The 20,362-nt window shown below is 34.7% G+C and overlaps 1 protein-coding gene across 4 annotated transcripts in view; it reads left to right on the forward strand.

Annotated features, from left to right (window-relative positions):
* Positions 1–20,362, forward strand: part of LOC128208037 (uncharacterized) — an 80,477-nt gene that overhangs the window by 23,290 nt on the left and 36,825 nt on the right. For all 4 annotated transcript variants that reach the window (XM_052911331.1, XM_052911332.1, XM_052911333.1 and 1 more), the window contains exons 6-7: positions 4,406–4,601; positions 8,731–8,852. In XM_052911331.1, the coding sequence (XP_052767291.1) occupies positions 4,406–4,601; positions 8,731–8,852 (318 nt within the window). The remainder of the gene's footprint in view (positions 1–4,405; positions 4,602–8,730; positions 8,853–20,362) is intronic.

Below are 20,362 nucleotides of genomic sequence, written 5' to 3' on the forward strand. Positions count from 1 at the left end.
ATAACCTACAATGAGTACTTTCTATAACAATGTTGGTTGAACCCTGTTATAGCAAGTCTTTATTTAACAACACACCATGGTTTCTTTGTTAGTTTAGTGTACATTGACTTTGATTAATGGGTGTTTAATGAAATGAAGACAAACCTACTTGATCTCTCTCATGTAAATGTATCTCTGTAATTACCTGAACATAAAAAGATGAAAACACCATGAACAGTAAACTTGGAATATACAGTGTGATTATTTGATGTTTTCCATCACTTGCTTTTTCTGTCAATTATTTTGACTGCATCCACACAAATGTCAATAGAATGATATATACCTCTCCCCTTATACCAAGTCAGGATATTGTTGTCTGAACTGCTATACTAGACTCTTTGATTTTAGTATATTTTTTAGCATAAATGATACTCACTGAAATAATAATTAATTTATATTAAATTTGTTGAAAAATCTTTTAATTGAAAATAAATGATGACACCCACTACGGTAATAACTGTGTTTGTATATTTCATTGATTTAATAGTTCTAGTAATAATAGTATTTCAAAATGCTCTAAACTGTCTATAATATTAGCTGTTATTTCAACTTTGAACTCTAAATCAGCTTTTTAGGCTGTGATAAAAGTTGTTTTGTGCATTTTGACCTGGATCTGTGCCAGTCTCACAGCTTGTAACATACCATACTGCCATTATGAAAGATTACATATGTATGGCCATATATGTACTGAATAACTTTAAACCTTCATGCAGTTATATGGTGACTGAAAAAATGTGACCTAAATATATATATATGTATATATAAAGATAATTTACTTTCAAATGTAACATGTATGTATCTGTTATCTGAATTTATTATACGCAATAGAGAACTGAAAAGCTTTGGTTCCATCTTTAAAAAGATTTAGTTTGGACCTTTTTTAGCTTTTTATTCAAACAATGGTGAATGTAGTGTGATAGCCTACTGGTGTTGATGTCCTCAATTGTTTTCAAACTTGTTTGTAATAAGGCCATTGCCTAACACTGTGCCTATTTTGGTGAGCAATTGTTACATACTGATCTGTAGGAGTTATTTCATTTATGGCTGATAAAATAATCCAGTAACCTTGCAGATTAACAAGGTAGTGGCTTGGTATGGTCTTAACTTGTGGTAAAAATGTAGAATGTTTATATGCCTAAATAGTTATGGTCATGTGTAATATGTACATTGTATTTCTAAAGAAAAGTAGTATAAAACATCTTAGTATTCTACTAAAAAATTGAGATATTGTCATAGCCTTTAGTATTGTTTTCACATGCAAAAAAATAACGTAGGCCATTACTCCTAATCTGTTTAAGGTAATAAACTTGGTTTGCATGTTGCCAGTGACATTACACACATTTACAGCAAGACCCATAACTCTGGGTTTCATAATTGTTAAGTGTTGCCCCCTGGTTTGATTGAAAGTAGAAAACAACTGACAATTGCTGGCATTCCCTCTGCAGCATTCTTCTATGGCATTTTTGTTTGTTAGTAATTAGGACAACGGCTAGAAAATTGACATGTTTTATTTTCCAACCTTCATCTTGATATTGATAGGCAGGCTGTGAGTCTCAGGTAATAGCAATTTGCGGAAACTAAAACAAATTAACCATTAATAGTGCATGAAGCCAAGAAAATAGTAATGGAATATTTTTCTGACACCTTGTAATAAATGACTTGGTCTGACCTCACATGGCCTCACTTGCCTGTCAAACTAGAACAAGCAACAAAAGTTTTGATAAAGCAAAAGAAATCTTTCAATACTAATCATGATTTAGCAAAATTGGACATCAACCGTGCTCAACAATAAAATCAACAGATTAAGTAATAATTTGCCAAGTTTGTAGCATCTCCTGCTTGGTTTGAAAAAAATATATAGTGTTTGAGAGAGTTGTCTAGTTAAGGTATCTGCCTATCACTCGAGAAGTTGGCTTGAGCCTCAACAGGGCATGTTCTCTTTAGGACTCAGAGAGAGAGGAAAGTCAGGAAATTGATCCGTCAACATGAGTTATTTATTTTTTAGCTCACCTGTCACTTTGTGACATGGTGAGCTTTTGTGATCGCCTTTTGTCCGTCGTGCGGCGTGCGTCGTCCGTCAACAATTTACTTAAAAGACATCTCCTCCTTAACCGCTGGGCCAATATTAATAAAACTTCATAGGGATGTTCCTTGGGTGGTCTTCTATCAAAGTTGTTCAAAGAATTCAATTCCATGCAGAACTCTGGTTGCCATGGCAACCAAAAGGAAAAACTTTAAAAATCTTCTTCTCCCAAACCACAAGGCTTAGGCCGTTGATATATGGTAGGTAGGATCACCAAATGGTCCTCTACCAAGATTGTTCAAATTATGGCCCTGGGGTCAAAATTGGCCCCGCCCCGGGGGGTCATGGGTTTTCTCTTTATGTTTATAGTGAAAAAAATTAAAAATCTCCTCTGAACTTACGTTGCTTAGAGCTTAGATATTTGGCATGATTCATCGTCTAGTGGACCTCTACAAAGATTGTTCAAATTATGGCCTTGGGGTCAAAATTGGCCCTGCCCCAGGGGGTTAGGGTATTCTCTTTATGTTTATAGTTAAAACTTAAAAAATCTTCTCCTCTGAACTTACTTGGACTAGAGCTTAGATATTTGGCATGATTCATCGTCTAGTGGACCTCTACAAAGATTGTTCAAATTATGGCCTTGGGGTCAAAATTTGCCCCGCCCCCTTGGGGGGTCATGGGTTTTCTCTATATGTTTATAGTGAAAACTTCAAAAATCATCTCCTCTGAACTTACGTTGCTTAGAGCTTAGATATTTGGCATGATTCATCGTCTAGTGGACCTCTACAAAGTTTGTTCAAATTATGGCCCTGGGGTCAAAATTGGCCACACCCCGGGGCTGATGGGTTTTCTGTATATGTGTTATATTAAAAGTGATAACTTAAAAAATCTTCTCACAAAGACAAGTAACGTCTTAATTTAAACTGGATAACATATTTAGTACACATACCAATTTACCAATATGGGCCACATACAACAATTGATAACAAATATACATATATAGATACACACGTAAAATCAAGTAGTGACAAGAGCTTAGATATTTGGCATGATATATCATCTAGTTGACTTGTACCAATATTGTTCAATCTTTGGCCCTGGGGTCAAAAAATGGCCCCACCCGGGCGGTCATGGGTTTCGTTATATATGTATATGATGAAAACTTAAAAAATCTTCTTCTCCGAAACCAAAAGGCGAAGGCCTTAGATATTTGGTATGAAGCATCGTTTATCGGACCACTATTAAGATTGTTCAAACTTTAGCCCTGGGGTCAAAATTGGCCACGCCCCGTGTTCATAGGCTTAGGTTTTCAATATTTGTATATAATGGAAGAATGTGCAATATATGACAGGTGAGCGATTCAGGGCCATTTGGCCCTCTTGTTATTGTCTTATGATTAAGCTGAAATAAGTTACAAACTAAAACCAGTTGCAATAACCATGTAGCCATGGCATCTGCATGTCAAAGTGATGCCTACCACATTCTTGGAGAGGTTTGATCTGCATTCTGATCTGCGGCCAATCAATTAACATGCAATCCCTTAATGGATAGTTTAACATACCAGTCAATTAGTCCTTGCTTAAACAGTCTACAACAGGGATTTAAAGTTCAGGATCAATTTGGATTGAGAGCTTTTAATTTTGCATGATTGTACAGTTGTAAATGTAGTACTTTGCTTGGACATTTGCATACAAAACATAGGAAGTACATTGAAATACATATAAATGACTTATGAATCAATTTCGAAAGGGGTCTTGCTGAAGGCATGAATCCCTATTCCCCCAGCTATTTTGGGGATTGACAATCAGCTGTTTGGAACCCCTGCTTCTAGTAGAGTGATTTTCCTCCAGTCTGATTAATTTTTCAGTGGCATGCAATGTTTTATTGTCCTCCATTGTAATAGATGTCTTTGACCTTTCATTGGAGCAGCTTGTTCCGGCATTGAGCTATTCCAACAACAATCTATTTATAGTATCTTTAAGACATCCATGTTGACTTTGAGAGCTTCTTTAAGGAGCCTGAGCGGTCCCCAGAGTTGTGGTGAAAAAAGCTTTCTTCCTAAGTTGAATTTGAAGAATACTAACAATGTTATTACACCAAAAGAATGATACACAACTACAAACTTGTCAGATCTATTTATAGTAACTCACGGACATAATGTTATTTATAGAGCTACAATGAGAAGGTAAAACAGTCCCCAAACTTGCAACATTGATCGTCAGTGCAACCCAGCTAAAGACCTGCCAGCCTTTTTCTCACAGAGCATGTGGATGTTTTTTATGAAGGAGGTCAAAGATCAAGCTATATTTATTTATAACATTATGACATCATGTCTATTTTCAGAGCTACTACGAGGAACTAGAGAGGTCCCCCAAACTTCAGCTCCTGAATGACTATGCCACACAACTGAAAACCTGTCAACCTGTTCTGAGGGAGGAGGTGGATGTTTTCTTGAAGGAGGTGAACACACAGTGGACAACAATCCTGACCGCTGTGAAGCCCAAAAACCTCAACCAAGATCCTCTGTCCATGCTTAAAGGTATATTTTGCATTAGAAGAATGGTGCTGTCTTAAAAGCTGGAATTTGACTTGGAATTAAAAGTTTGTCCAAAGCCGTTAGATGCAATGAAGCCTGTGCCCTATTCATGCTTTAATGATTTATATTGATTGTTGGTCATCTTTTAATATGATTAGTAAATTGTAAAATATAAAGGAGTTTTCAAGATAGGATAGAAAATGCTGCCCAGAATATGTATGGTGTGACACTTCCTACATGATAAATGTTCATTTTCAGAAAGAAATAGTAGCTTTGATGTGTATAATAAACATCAAAGTATTTTCATTAAATTAAATATTTGTTCAGAAACAGATATTGAAGATAAATATCTGCTCATATTTCATTTTGCAGTTATGTGCATGCTTAGAAAGATGAACATTTTATGTTTCTTTGAATTGATTTTCCGACCAGCAATACATACATTTATATCTGGAGATAACAAAGCATTTTAGTAATTTTAGAACATGCTCTTGTTTTTCCCAACAAAATCAAAGGATCTGTTTAAAATTATGTTACCTAATGTAGGCTCTTCCTTCATAAATACTGCCTACAATTCTAAGGAATTTATTGATTACCATCAGAAGTTGGTAGGAAACAGATAATAGAACAATACAGATGGGGAGCAGCAGGTATTTTTAATCAGAAAGAGTTTTTATTGGTATCTGCCATAGTCAGTTATGAGGTTATGTCATGCAAACCACATTCCACAGTCTGGAAAAAGGGCACTAGGCTTCAATTCCTTAATTAGAAAATATCTAGGCTTTGCTGCTTGATACAGTGACATAAATTACCATTTCCTTATAAAGAGTTATACTACAGTATATAAAGCCTTCAAAATGAGCCACATGAGACAAAACTATTTCAGAATAACCTGGCTTGCTCAAATAAGGTCCTTAAAATGACACATGTCATTCCTGACAATGACCAGTGCCCCTACCTTTGAGCTTAAGGTCAAAGCACTTTCTGAACTTGGTATGTTTGGCTATATAAGCCTTACAGATGTTAATTTGTGTCTGGTGCTTATCCTTGTTGTACAAGGTTGGAATTTAAAATTGTTTGTATGAAGTGACCATCAGTGTGCCTATCTTCGAGGTCAAGGTTACGTGCTATATATGGCAATGCGTTACCGTACCAATATTATCCGATCTTCCTAATTTGTCTCCATTATTGACAATAATCTGCAGTGGGACACGTTCCACTTGATTATTTTAATTATTCTAGCCAGGCAGTATTTCCGACACTTGGGCATGGAAGGATATAAATCTGTAAATTCTGTGATAGATCTTGTGTATTGTTATGCCCCCCTTCGAAGAAGAGGGGTATATTGCTTTGCACAGGCATGTCGGTATGTCGGTCGGTCGGTCCGTCGGTAGACCAAAGCTTGTCCGAGTGATAACTGAACAATTCCTGGACGTATGGTCATCAAACTTCACATGAAGGTTGGGCCTGACCAGTAGATGACCCCTATTGATTTTGACGGTCATCAGGTCAAAGGTCAAGGTCACAGTGACCTTTAATGGTAAAATAATTTTAAAGCTTGTCCGAGTGATAACTCAACAATGCCTGCACCCATGGCCCTCAAACTTGACATGGAGGTTGAGCCTGACAAGTAGATGACCCCTATTGTTTTTGGGGGTCATCAGGCCAAAGGTCAAGGTCACAGTGACCTTGAATGGTAAAAGGTTGTCTGAGTGATAACGTGAAAATGTCTGCACCCATGGCCCTCAAACTTGACTTGGAGGTTGGGCCTGACCAGTAGCTGACCCCTATTGTTTTTTGGGCTCAATGGGTCAAAGGTCAAGGTCACAGTGACCTTGAATGGTAAAAGGTTGTTCGAGTGATAACTCAACAATGCCTGCACCCATGGCCCTCAAACTTGACTTGGAGGTTGGGCTTGACCAGTAGATGACCCCTATTGTTTTTGGGGGTCATTGGGCCAAAGGTCAAGATCACAGTGACCTTGAATGGTAAAAGGTTGTCCGATTGATAACTCAAAAATGCCTGCACCCATGGCCCTCAAACTTGACTTGGAGAATTGGCCTGACCAGGAGATGACCCCTATGGTTTTTGGGGGTCATCTGGCCAAAGGTCAAGGTCACAGTGACCTGGAATGATAAAAGGTTGTCCGAGTGATAACTTGACAATGCCTGCACCCATGGCCCTCAAACTTGACTTGGAGGTTGGGCCTGGCCAGAAGATGGTCCCTATTGATTTAAGGGGTCATTGGGCCAAAGGTCAAGGTCACAGTGACCTGGAATGGTAAAAGGTTATCCGAGTGATAACTTGACAATGGCTGCACCCATGGCCCTCAAACTTGATATGGAGGTTGAGCCTGGCCAGGAGATTGTCCCTATTAATTTTAGGGGTCATTGGGCCAAAGGTCAAGGTCACAGTGACCTTGAATAATAAAAGGTTGTCCAAGTGATAACTCAACAATGCCTGCACCCATGGCCCTCAAACTTGACATGGAGGTTGGGCCTGACCAGTAGATGACCCCTATTGAGTTTAGGGGTCAACGGTCAAGGTCACAGTGACCTTGAAAGCAAACTCGACAATTCTTGGACCTATGGTCATCAAACTTGACATGGAGGTTGGGCCTGACCAGTAGATGACCCCTATTGATTTTAGGGGTCAAAGGTCAAGGTCACAGTGACCTTGAAAGCAAACTCGACAATTCTTGGACCTATGGTCATCAAACTTGACATGAAGGTTGGGCCTGCCCAGTAGATGACTTTTGGGGGTCATCAGGCCAAGGTCAATGTCACAGTAACCTTTAACAGAAAAAAGTTAACAAATCTTCCCCCACTGATATCTCAACAATGCCTGAACCTATGATCATTAAACTTGACATGGATGTTAAGCCTGACCAGTAGATCACCCTTATTGATTTAAGGATTGATAGAGCCAAAGGTCAAGGTCACAGTGATCTTGAATGGTAAAAGGTTGTCCGAGTGATAACTCAACAATGCCTGAACCCATGGCCTTCAAACTTGACTTGGAGTTGCATCTGACTTGTAGATGACCCCTTATGATATAAGGGGTCATCGGGTCAAAGGTCAAGGTCACAGTGACCTTGAACGAAAAAAACTTGTCTTGTGATAACTTGACAATGCCTGCACCCATGGCCCTCAAACTTGACATTTAGGTTTCTGGTGACCAGCTGATGACTCTGGATTTTGAGTTCATAGAGTCAAAGATCATGACGGTCATAACACACTTTATCCTCACACTTTAATGGTCATAATCTTAAAACAGCAACAAATCAGCTGTCATTTCGGTCCATGCATATTTCATTCAATTGTCCATATAATCCTGACAACATGGCGCTCAGGGGGGGGGGGGGGGGGGGGCATAATGTTTGACAAACACTCTTGTTGAGTATTGCTTTACAGATGCCTACACCTAGCTTTGTATGGTCCTAACTTGTGTATGATTGGTGTATTACAGATGCACATATCTAACAGTGTATGGTCTAACTTGTGTATGATTGGTGTATTACAGATGCACATATCTAACAGTGTATGGTCCTAACTTGTATATGATTGGTGTATTACAGATGCACATATCTAACAGTGTATGGTCCTAACTTGTATATGATTGGTGTATTACAGATGCACATATCTAACAGTGTATGGTCCTAACTTGTATATGAGAGGTGTATTACAGATGCACATATCTAACAGTGTATGGTCTAACTTGTATATGATTGGTGTATTACAGATGCACATATCTAACAGTGTATGGTCTAACTTGTATATGATTGGTGTATTACAGATGCACATATCTAACAGTGTATGGTCCTGACTTGTGTATGATTGTTTTATTACAGATGCCCACACCTGGCTTTGTATGGTCCTAATTGTGTATGATTGCTGTATTACAGATTCCCACACCTGGCTTTATATGGTCCTAACTTGTGTATGATAGGTGTATTATAGATGCACATATCTAACAGTGTATGGTCTAACTTGTGTATGATTGGTGTATCACAAATGCGCATATTTAACAGTGTATAGTCCTAACTTGTGTATGATTGGTGTATCACAAATCTCACAAATGCACATATCTAACAGTGTATTGTCCTAACCTGTGTATCATTTGTGTAATACAGACCTGGAGGTAGACCTGGGATGTCTGAAGGGCTGGCTAGATGGGATTGAGGATCACCTGAAGAGCCAGATGTCACACACTTGGCAGTATGAGGAGCTGGAATCTGTTGTTGTGGAGCACAAGGTATGGATTGGTGTAGGCTATTGAAGTCAGCTTCTGTATGTATTTTAGGCTTGTAGGGCGCTATTTGTTGTTCTGATTTTTACATTCAATACTTCATGTATATACATGCACCCAAATGACAAGAACCACGCTGTTCTCAAAATCTTGCTCCACCTCCAGACGTACTGCAGGAAACAGCTGATTCATATTGTACATACTATCACTTCCTTTTCCTGCTGCGCCAATTAAAGGACCAATCAATATGACTATATTTATGCTAAAGGGCCCACGACATCTTATGGATGTATTTGTTGCAAAATTGAAGTGTCCTGAATAGCTATAAAAAATCAAAATCTACATTATATACCCATGAATAAAGTATTATTTGGATCTCTTCAAACAGTGACAGTAGTTTGTATTGTCATATGCTGCTTAACTTATATGCTGGACTTATGATGTAAATTGTCTTTCACATAATTTTACAGTGTTAAGTTTCTTGAACAAGTTCATACTGTTGAAGAAGTTAACAATGGAATGTGGATAATCGTATAATGTTTAAGTCTACAGATCCGAAGCCACTGTTTACAGAAAGAGAGATTGTCTATATTTTGTAAATTATATATAAAGTTTGTATTTTTTCATGCGATTACACAAACTTTAGTCATACTTGATTGCTATATCATATTCAGTCATCATCTAGTTTCAAAGTCATATATGTAGGTAGGCTTGATTTTATGTCTAGACTATTTGAACTAGTAATCTCATCTACTTAAAAATGGCCATACCTTTAAGCCTCTATGTATTTTCTTACCGAAGGTGCAGTTTTATACACCTGGACTGATGAATCGTTAATGTTTATTTCCATTAAGCGTGTTAACTCAGGCGTGTTTATGCTACATGCTGATATAAATTCATCTCTCCCGTTAACAAATCATGTTCAGTCGAGTGGTTACAAAAATAATTTTTTATCCAGCTAGTGAATTATATATCTCTTGGATGAGTCATTCTCATATATTGTTTTGTATACAAAGGGAAGTAATCGTGACAAATATTTATGTTTCAAGTACAAGGATTGTCTATCATTTCAAGGGTAGTTACTAAGACAGTAGTGGGATTATTTCCCTTCCAATGAAGAGGCCAGAATGAAGGGAAGTAACTCCAGTATTGGTTATTTCTGCACTATCCTTAAGAGTTGTCTATCTTGTCATTACATGGTCAATGTTAACATTGGCTTCATTTGAACCTCTTAAGCATTATCATCTTCATTTTGGCTTCATCATCATTTACAGCATCATCATCATCATCATCATCATCATCATCATCATCATCATCATCATCATCATCATCATCATCATCATCATCATTCTTGTCAAGTTCAAAATATATTGAACAAAAAAACCTTGCTATTCCATTCAAAATGATTGCATGTAAAAAATATTCATTTGACAAAAAAAATACAAAACCTGTCATACGTTATTATGATAGGAAAACATTTGTGGCATTAATTAATTTCCTGCAGGGATGCATAAAGACTGAAATCTCATCCATGGATCTATTATATGAATTACTTGAAATGTTTTAACATTAAGAAAAACAAAGCAAAGCACTTCATTGAATCTGAAGCTTGAAATACTGTCAACGTAGTATTCAATGCTCAATATTTGCTTCCTAATTACATTGGCATCATGTAGCACCATTGTTTAGCCATAGGTGACTAAGACCCAAGGTGTTAAAACTGCGGGAATAAAAAAAGTTATTATCGTTGCCGCATATGTTACACAATCAATATTTTGTTGGGAGGCTGCATGCATTTCCATGGCAGCCAATTGAATACATTTGTTGTGGAACCTGAGTCAGGTGACACGTGGCAAGGGCATTGAAAATGAAGCGTGCATGATGATGCAAGACACAGTTACCGTATATGTTCGTTGGAGAATTTGTCTAATTTTGGACGGGAGCAATGCTTAATCAGATACTTAAGTTTAATCAAATGCACTTTAAATAAATGCACTAAATTACATTGAAATGTTTACTATTTTATATAAAATGTACTCCTTTAGACCAGAAACTACAATATTGTGACAGTTGTTAAATCTAAACAAGTCCATGTGGGTTCTGTAAAGTGAAGGTTTATGAGTTTCCAAACTTTTCTCTATATATTCACACCCATTTGCTCCTAGTTCATGATATTGCAACTTCTAATTTTTTGATTTCTGATTTATGTTTAACAGTTAATGACGGAAATATTTAGAATTGCTGTATTTGAGTAAAACTTAATGTAAATATAAACACCCAGAAACTGTGCTTCCAACGTAATTTCGATTTTCTGATTTCCATTTGGAGTTAGTAATGGAAGCATGTGTTTTAGAGCATCTCTATAAATGGAAGTGGGTGTTTCCTAGGTGGCAGTCACCTGGTGCTAAATGCTGGATGTGCTTGGGCTGATTGCAGCCAGGCAGAGCTAATTGCAGAAGTCTTTGTTCTAGACCTCATACAATATTCACGTCTTTGATGAGCTGATGTGTGGACTCCGTGAAAGAAAATGTGTGAAAGAAAATCACTTCCACTTAAAACTTGCTTGTACTTAAATTTGCAAAAAATATATAGTTACTTTTGCAAGACGTGGGAACATTTCAAATTCATCATTATATTAAATCTGTACATTGTCATGTGTAATTATTGAGATGTTTGCATAAGCATTTGTTTATAAGTATTATAATAAGTACAACAAAGTAGTGTCTATATGAAATGTCTTTAAATTTGTTTGGTGGTCTTTTGATGTTTTGAACATTTCTTTATAAACTATTCTGAAGGATTAAGCTTAATTGAGATTTAAATAATGTCTGTAATAATGTCAAATTATTTTCTTTATCCTGTTTAAAGTAATACTATGTTAGCTCTTTGATGTTATTTCTAGATGAACTAAATGATCAAATGCAGGGTAAAGAAGTTGAAACAACAACGATGAGCAATTGAGCATAATCCAGGCTTTATTCTTCAAAATGCACTTTTTAATACTATTAGCTTAAAATATAAACTCTGACAGATTTAATTGACTCTAATAATTTTATGAATGCTTTTTACAGAAGATTCGAAGTTCATGACTTTTCATGGCCTCATGATCTATGCATGAATTTACCTTTGATTGATTATTTTATTAAAAACTTTTTTATTGATTGCAAAATATAAGAAATAAGAATGTTTGTGCCTGTTTTTGGAAATATCGATATTTCAGACAATTTAATCTTTGGAGACATTTCAGACAATCAATTATTTGGTTCTTTTTGAAATGGTTGAAAATTAAATAATATATCATAATTTATCAAAAACTTAAAAGAATAATAATAGTAATAATAATAAGTCAAATTTCCAATATGATTAATTAATTTGATAATTCTTCATTTTTCATTTATTTGTTTACAGGAATTGTACAGGTGGTTATCGCTGTTCAAACTAACTATTAGGTTATTTGTAATACCATAAACTCTATATTTCAAGAATATATTTATTTAATAAACAATTAAGTGAGTGCGTATGTTACACAGGAATCATTCTCGCAAATATGTAAAGAAAATCTTAGCAAATGGGTGGTGCATGTTAAAAACCTGCATTATACGAGCTCTTAATTAAGTCTACCATATCATGCATTGTAACTCATTCTAATGCAGTTCCATATTCCAAAATGAATGTATTTGCTCTTATATGTGGATCTATGGAAGTTTAATGGAAATCAATCTTCAATTTTACTTTCCCACTTTTGAACCAATTATTTGGAAATTTTATGGTATAGGTAATAATTGTTCATTTGACCAAAATTTCAGGTTTTGCAAGTTTATATTGTTTTTCCTTACGGGCATAGTAATAAAATAGCCCTTTGTAACAGCACAGAAATAAACTTAATTATGTCGATGTAGATCAAATTTGGCTATAAACTTGTTTTATTGACTTTAGATGGTGCTTTTTCATTGGTTTCACACACAATATTGTTGTTGACAAGTTTGTGAAATACATTCCAGAGTTTATTACAAAATTATTGTATTTTGATCTAATTGTAATGGAAAACGTTAACGAAATATTTTGATGTCAGTGACTCACTGAACTCACACAACAATGCTCTCGCCGAATTGAAATTTTCAAAATTATTAGTTAATTTCAATATATTAATTTTACAATGTATTGTAAATAAGATATTATAAACATTCTAATAATCTCACTCATTTGCTTTTTGTTATGGGAGAGAGTGATTTTGTTTTGTTGGGCAATCCGGAGTACTGGTGGGAAACCAACTTGTCCATGTTGGTGACCACTGACCCAAGCCCAGATGTGCCCAGGCCAGGAATCAAACCTTAATTGCCTCGGTTCGAAGTGGATGCCAAGTGCGCTTACCACTGTGCCGAGCGGACAACTGGTTATTATATACTGAGTTCTGCTCTAATGAAGGATATGATTATTCCAGAGGTAAATGCAAAATCAATTAACTTAATTGTGAAAGGTAGCGTTAAAATGGTACAAATTATTTCATTTTCTTATTTGATAATGTTACTTGACAGTCAGTAGGTATTTTCTTCTATATCTTCTGAAAAGATCTATGGTCTGTTTTTGCATTACTGTAAATGACTGGGTATAAGACGATAGGGGGTATTAGACGCAGACAAAAAAATCCGTGAGAAATCGGAGAAAAAACTTTTAATCTATGTTTTGGGTTAAAGGACGCATAGAAAATATGTCATAAACGTCTGTCAATTTCGGCCACCATGTTTGTTGACAGTGACGAAAATTATTTTTTTCGTGAAAATGGCGATGGTTATCTTTAAAACCATACAATGATAAAGCAAAATGTGTTTCATTTTAATTCCTTTTATGTTAGGAAAGGCGCTTATAATAACTGATTGTGACCATTTGTTTCTGGATAGCACTGAAAGGTGCCTTTTATGAAAATTTGTAAGATTTCTTTTTGACAGTATCGTAAACGATAACCTGTCGAAAATGAAAAGTTAAGTTATGCATAAACCTTATATTGTACGGGTTTGTTCTCAAAATGTCAACACCTACAGAAAAGAATAAACTTTGCATAAATGTGCGAAAAAAACAAGACCATTATCGCATCAATTTGTAGTATTGGTATGTTAAACAGAACAAAAGGCAGTGTGAGTTTTTCACACCTTATCGTGCAACTGACAAAAAATATTTTGACAGTGTGAAACTTTGCTTTTTATATGCATGTTTAATTATTGTTGAATTCAATTTATTATTCAAAATTTTTGTTTAAATTATTAACGTCTAACGATATACCGTATCCCAATCTTCAACTGCCGTTTTAACCCGTATATACTCGATCAATATGATGCGAGTTACATCCCTTTCTACATAAATCTAAACAAACTCTCGGCTTGAAATCGACCTCAGAAAAAAAGTTCGAAAAATTGTTACTGGGTATTATACGAAGGCATTTTTTTTTACATCGTATTCTGAGGGAAAAAACTGCGTCTAATACCCAGTCATTTACGGTATATCTAGCTTTAAGGTTAAGAGCATTTCTTAATATAGATCTAATGTATTTTATCTTAAATTGAACAAATATACCAGCACTTTTTTGATAGAGATTCTCTAAGAATTTTATGTAGTTGTTGCTTGATTGTATGTGTTAAAGGGATAGAATTTGTGGATGAAAACTTGCTAGTCTGTAAACATATATGAAGTGCCGAACAATGTGAGTGGAGTAAAGTGTATCCTTATTTCTCTGTAACTTGCATTGATTGAAATGTTGATTTGCTTCTAGTTCATGGTGTAGTCCTAGGATAAATGGCTGTTGATGGATCATGGTTGGAAGAAAATGGGCCGGAAGTGGGGAGAAAATAAATGTGAATTAATCTCTATCCACAGGCATCATTGTCACAGTGGACTTTAAAGGTCAATACAGTAGAAGAAATATTCATAGAATACACCAGCATGCACCATCTTAGACTTAAGATAGCCACAATTGTCTTGGAGGAGGTGCCCCTCCACACCTCATCTGACTAGAATACATCATTTTGGTTCATTGGGAACATTTAAAGTTGGTGTGTTCTTTAAATTACTCTGTTTCATCTATGATATAAATGCAATTCCAGTGACTTATTGAAATTTGAATTAATTCAGCGGTTTGTAACAATATATTTTGTCAAGTGATTGTGTAAGATTCCGGTCTGCTTGAATCTAAAGCCTTTATTTTGTCAATTTTAAATAAAAACAAATAGGTGTGTCCTTAGTTAAATTACATGCCGTTAGCCTTCACATGTGATGACTACAAATTGCTTCATTACAGTCTGTTAATTGAGTAATTGAATGAATAACAAACTTAACCTTTAATAAATTAATGCAGTTTACAAATTCTGCAGGATTTTTAAACATAAAGTGATAATAAAAGAAGGATTTTTATATTTTTTATTGCTTTATTTCGTGTTTTGAAGGCATTTCAGTGTTTCCATGTTTCCAATTCTCTTAAAATGATGAACTATGATAATGCTTTAAGCAAATAGTGTGAAGTCAAATTTAATTAAATTATCAAAATATTTCACTTATACATTATGTATAGAAATTAATGAAAAAAATGCACAAACTTTCAATTTTCATTGTTATTGAAGAATAAATGTCTACAGGTAAAAAAAGTAAGAAAATAACTTTTAAACCAGCATTTTAAACCAGGATAATCTTTTGATAGAAACACCCCTATTGAAAAGTAACTTGTCAATTATTTCCACAGCTTTTGTGTCTTGCTAAACACTAGCTTCCAGCTATTGTTTCAAAGGTGAAAATGATATGGTATTCTTTATGATAATGACAGGCAGTTTCGACAGGTAGTTTTGGCTACATTGTATATTAAAAAGCCATGTACCCAACCAGGTTGAAAATGTGCATCTGATATAATCAGCAACAATCAACAATTGGTCATTTAAAGGAAGTCATCTTTGCTATAATTACAAACTTATTATTCAAGTATTTAGTGATAAAAAACGTTAAACATGAAGAACAGTTTAAAATATGTTTATGATTTTAGTTCTAAGCTGTTCTAAAAGAGAAAAGTTGTCATTGGTATTGTCATAGCCATGATGGCTTTGTGGAAAAATCTTGGCCATAGCCGATATTACCTATAGAGTTGTTACCTTGAAACTTGGAACATAAATTATATTCACTTTTATAATGAGCACATGTGTAGCTTGTCACATTACTCTGGCAAAGTATTTGTTGAGTTACATCCCTTGATTGACTGAATTAAATGGGTGAACATGAGAATCGTATTGCATTGATCTTACAAGAAACATTACATTAATTGAATGATGCTAAATCAAATCAGAAGTTTTTCCATCAAATTTGGTATACCTCAGCCATAAATACTTCAAACATAGAACAAAAGTACTGTCATAATATTAATTGATCAAATATTTGTTTGTTTTTGCAGGCGCAAGTATACTTTTTAACTATTATTCTACAATGAATTTGCTGAAGTAGGGTTTAAGAACTCTGAAATGAATGCTAAACCCTATCCTTGACACTACAAGAGATTAATACAACTGTTTGTGTATGCAGTATTGACTTGTAGTATTCATTGCGAGAAAAATATTGTCCTTTAAATCATAATTATGATATTATTAGTTTGGTCAAAGGGTCACCATAACCTTGTTGTAAACTTATTTCCTGTAACAATATTGACCTTTTTTGTCAAATCTCTCTGAAGTAGTGGGTTATCCAATACATGGCCTAGAATATGATTTGTGTTTGATTAACTTGAACACCATAACCTGACATTACTGTATCTGTAAGTATATTGTAGGTTTTTTCAATCATGGACAGAAAATCAATGGTAATTCACTGGATCTAACATCTTTCAGAATCTTGAGCCAATATCCAATGAAATTTTACCATATATGGACATTAACCAATCAGAGAGCTTGTTACAAAGTGTTTCTGCTAGAGTGCTCCCGATCTGTTTTATCTATACAATGAGACAGCTAGAACGTCGTTGAGATATACATTGACGAAAGTGTCGGACTTACAACAGTGAACGATAGTAAATTCTTAATTGTTAGATGAATAGGTAATTGTTTGAATTAGAATACATCATATACACAATTTGTTTCCTTTTATAGAAGTTGACGTGGGAATAGATACAGGTTTAAATATTGGCTGAATACTCCATACTATACAATATTATGTCTAATGATAAGTAATGCATTCTTAGTTTTGTATTTATGTTCAGAGGATTAATTTGTGTTTAATATATATACTTTCGTGATTTATTTAAGTATAAAAATAACATGTTTTGATCTTTATGGATATCAGTATTGAAACTTCGGTCCAGTGAGTATTAAAGTATTGTACATTATTTCATTTATCTATTCTATGATCAAATCATATTTCGTTACGTGTGAAATGACACTGCTTGAAATGTACATATTATTTGTCCCTTAAAGGTTGAAGTTTTTCATTTGAAATGCAAATCTAATAGATAAATGATTCATTCCTCAGCGGTGGAAATTTCATAACTCTATAAATTTAAAACTCTTTGAAAATCAAAACAGCTTGACGCTACTTCACATTATTTTTTATGTAAAGTTGACTTCCAACAACATTATATCTTCATCCTGGCAGGAGGGGGATGGGGTAAAATCCCCCTGAAATTCCATCCATCCCTCATACGGAATTTAAAAAATAAATAAATGTATATTTGAAACAATCTTTTAATTGGGGAAAATGTTGACGAAATTGTTTTGTACTCTACTTAATTCTACATTTTCTTGCAACATCGATATGTTCTCATTCCGAGCTTTTTGGTGAAAAAGTATTGGTAGAATGAAAAAAAGAAGAAGAAAAAAGTAGAACACTGAAAAGAAAAATCCAGCTAGTTTGGGCAGTATGCCCTGGGAAGCCTTTCAGAAATATGGCATGTAAGAGAATTATGGAGAATTTTTTTAGATTTATTGAAAAACTGCTTATTTAAAAAAAAAATTTTTAAAACAAAATTCCCTTTGGTAGATCTCTAGAAATTTGGCATGTAAGTAATGGCTTTAAACCTTGTGCTGAAATTTGTTACACAATTATATATTATTTTGCATTGAAAGTGTTTTTAATGGTATTAATGGAAAAATATAAGTACAAGCCTTTACTTATAAAATATTATGTGGAAATTTATAAAAAATCTGCTTTTTAGTACCATTAGATCATTTAAGCCAAGAAAACAATAGTGACCCTAGAACCTGTAAAAAAACACAATATACTGCAATAATGTAATTTTAGGGTCTTATTTGTAATACATCGTCTTCAAACAGTAGCCATAACTAAACCACAAAACCCATGGGCAATATTTTAGCTGAAAACTTATCAACGATCTTGAACAACTGCAATTTGTTCATGGGATGTTATCAGATTAATGTGATAAATTAGCGTCTCTTTTTTTTGGTTTCTCTATTTATGCACCTCAAATACAAGGTTTCAATCCATAAGTATAGGGTGTCAATCTTGTAGGTTAATGATACAGTAATGTTATCCACATTTAGATGAAACTTAGCTGAAATGGCGCCCACACCCCAAAAATATTTAAGGGACTCACACAGTTATTTTCATAATTGTTTTAAATTTGGTCATGATATTAATGTATTTGAAGAAAAACCATACAGCAATAGACACTCATCTGAATCACATCATATAAATTCAGGCCAAAAAATGATAAATCAACTGCATTTCCGATGCTGTTTGGTTTTGGTCTTATATAACAATCTTTCGCTGATTGGTCTTCACTAAATCTCACCCAAATGTGTTTGGTTTGATACCCCTACAGAGAGAGGCCATGACTTGTGGCCTCTCATAATAAATACCAGTACTAGATGTGATAGATTCAGACTATCATTTAATACAAATAGAAATTACCCAACAGCTGCTTTTCCAGTTAGTTTATGTATTAACATAATTTAAACAAAAATCACAACTATTCGCCACAGTTTTGTAAAAGGTTTCAAAAGACCTTGAATACAGCAATCTGTGGGCACTGTCATTAAGACCTTAAGTGAATCCTTTTTACACACACAAAGACTAATGAAGAACAATAAAAATAACTGCATCAATAGAGAAATTATAAGTCATTATTTTTGTGGTTTCCCATTATCCACTGAGCTAATAAGGAGCGTGTATCGATCATTACGGGTCTATCATCATGAGAGATTTACAGTTTTTTCCACTTATCAATTTTCTGATGTCCAGATGGCCGAAACATTAGCTATGGGACTAATGTTGATCTTGTATGTAAATGATTTGTCCATCACAGATGTCCAAATGTCTTTTTTTGAAGCCTGGTTTTGATTATTTTATGTTTGTTTCATTGATTTGACACAGCTTTGCCCTTAGTAGTAAATAAAGTGCTATGACAGATTCACATATGAGATGAGAAATGTTTATGATACGGCTGAGACTTATTTACTTGAAATTAGGTAGCTGTACATAAATACTCCCGTAGATTACATCATAACATTTAAGGTCCAAAGTTTAAAGTCATAAAATGATTTCAAAGGAATATATAAAGAATTGTATGTGTGTTTTTCTGCAACATACACACAGTGAAAATACTCTGGGCGATTGGGCAATTGTGATGAAAGTCAATAGCTTATACAATAACTCACTCTGGAGTCCTGGGCAGAAAGCATTACTGTTATGTTTTTAAAGTTACCCTGGTTGGGATTGAACCCAAAACTTCTTTGGAAACAAGTGGACACCTATACTACAATACCATTCTCATCCAATGGGGATCAAACCCACATTCTCAGGGGTGAGAGGCAAACACCTTGATCACTCTTACCCTCTGACAAATTTTTAATTTGAACTTATGTTGTTTTGAATAACTTTCTATGGTCTTAAGGACATGATATTGCATAAAATTTCCAACTATATATTGTTACAGTGTTTGTTCATTCAAGGTTTTGTTTGTAAACATGATATGAGTGTTAGTGAATCTTGTATTTGAAATTCTCGAGAGAGAAAACCCATGAAACTTGGGGTTGAATTTCACTTGTGTCAAATCAAATAAATTTTAAATAGGATAACTGTTACCAATACTTATGTTTAGTAAGAGGTGTTCATTTCAGAGTCGTTCAAGTAAGACTGCAGTATATGTCTATGGATGACAATGGCTGAGTGGTAAACATTTCCTACTCTCAATCAATGGGTCTCCAGTTGGATAATCGCTCAGAGCTTCATTAATGATTATAGAACTGGTTACCACCCAGGGCCCTAGTGTTTCAATATGATATCATAGTTGTAAACCTTACAATGCTTAAGAGCGCTCAGGTTTAACCATAACGTTACTGGCAGAATTTATGTGATAAATGTCCTTCTAATTTTTTTTATTGAAACACAGCCTACGCCAAAGACAGAGGTACCCTAGAAAGTTAAGCCTTACGATCTATTTTGAAATGGGGCCCAGGCACATATCCAGGAGCGATGAATGGTTCTTAATCACATTTACATAGCAGATTTGAAAAACTGAACATATGCAGAATGTTATT

Source organism: Mya arenaria, chromosome 11 (genome assembly GCF_026914265.1).
Source record: "Mya arenaria isolate MELC-2E11 chromosome 11, ASM2691426v1".
NCBI classification, from domain to species: domain Eukaryota; kingdom Metazoa; phylum Mollusca; class Bivalvia; order Myida; family Myidae; genus Mya; species Mya arenaria.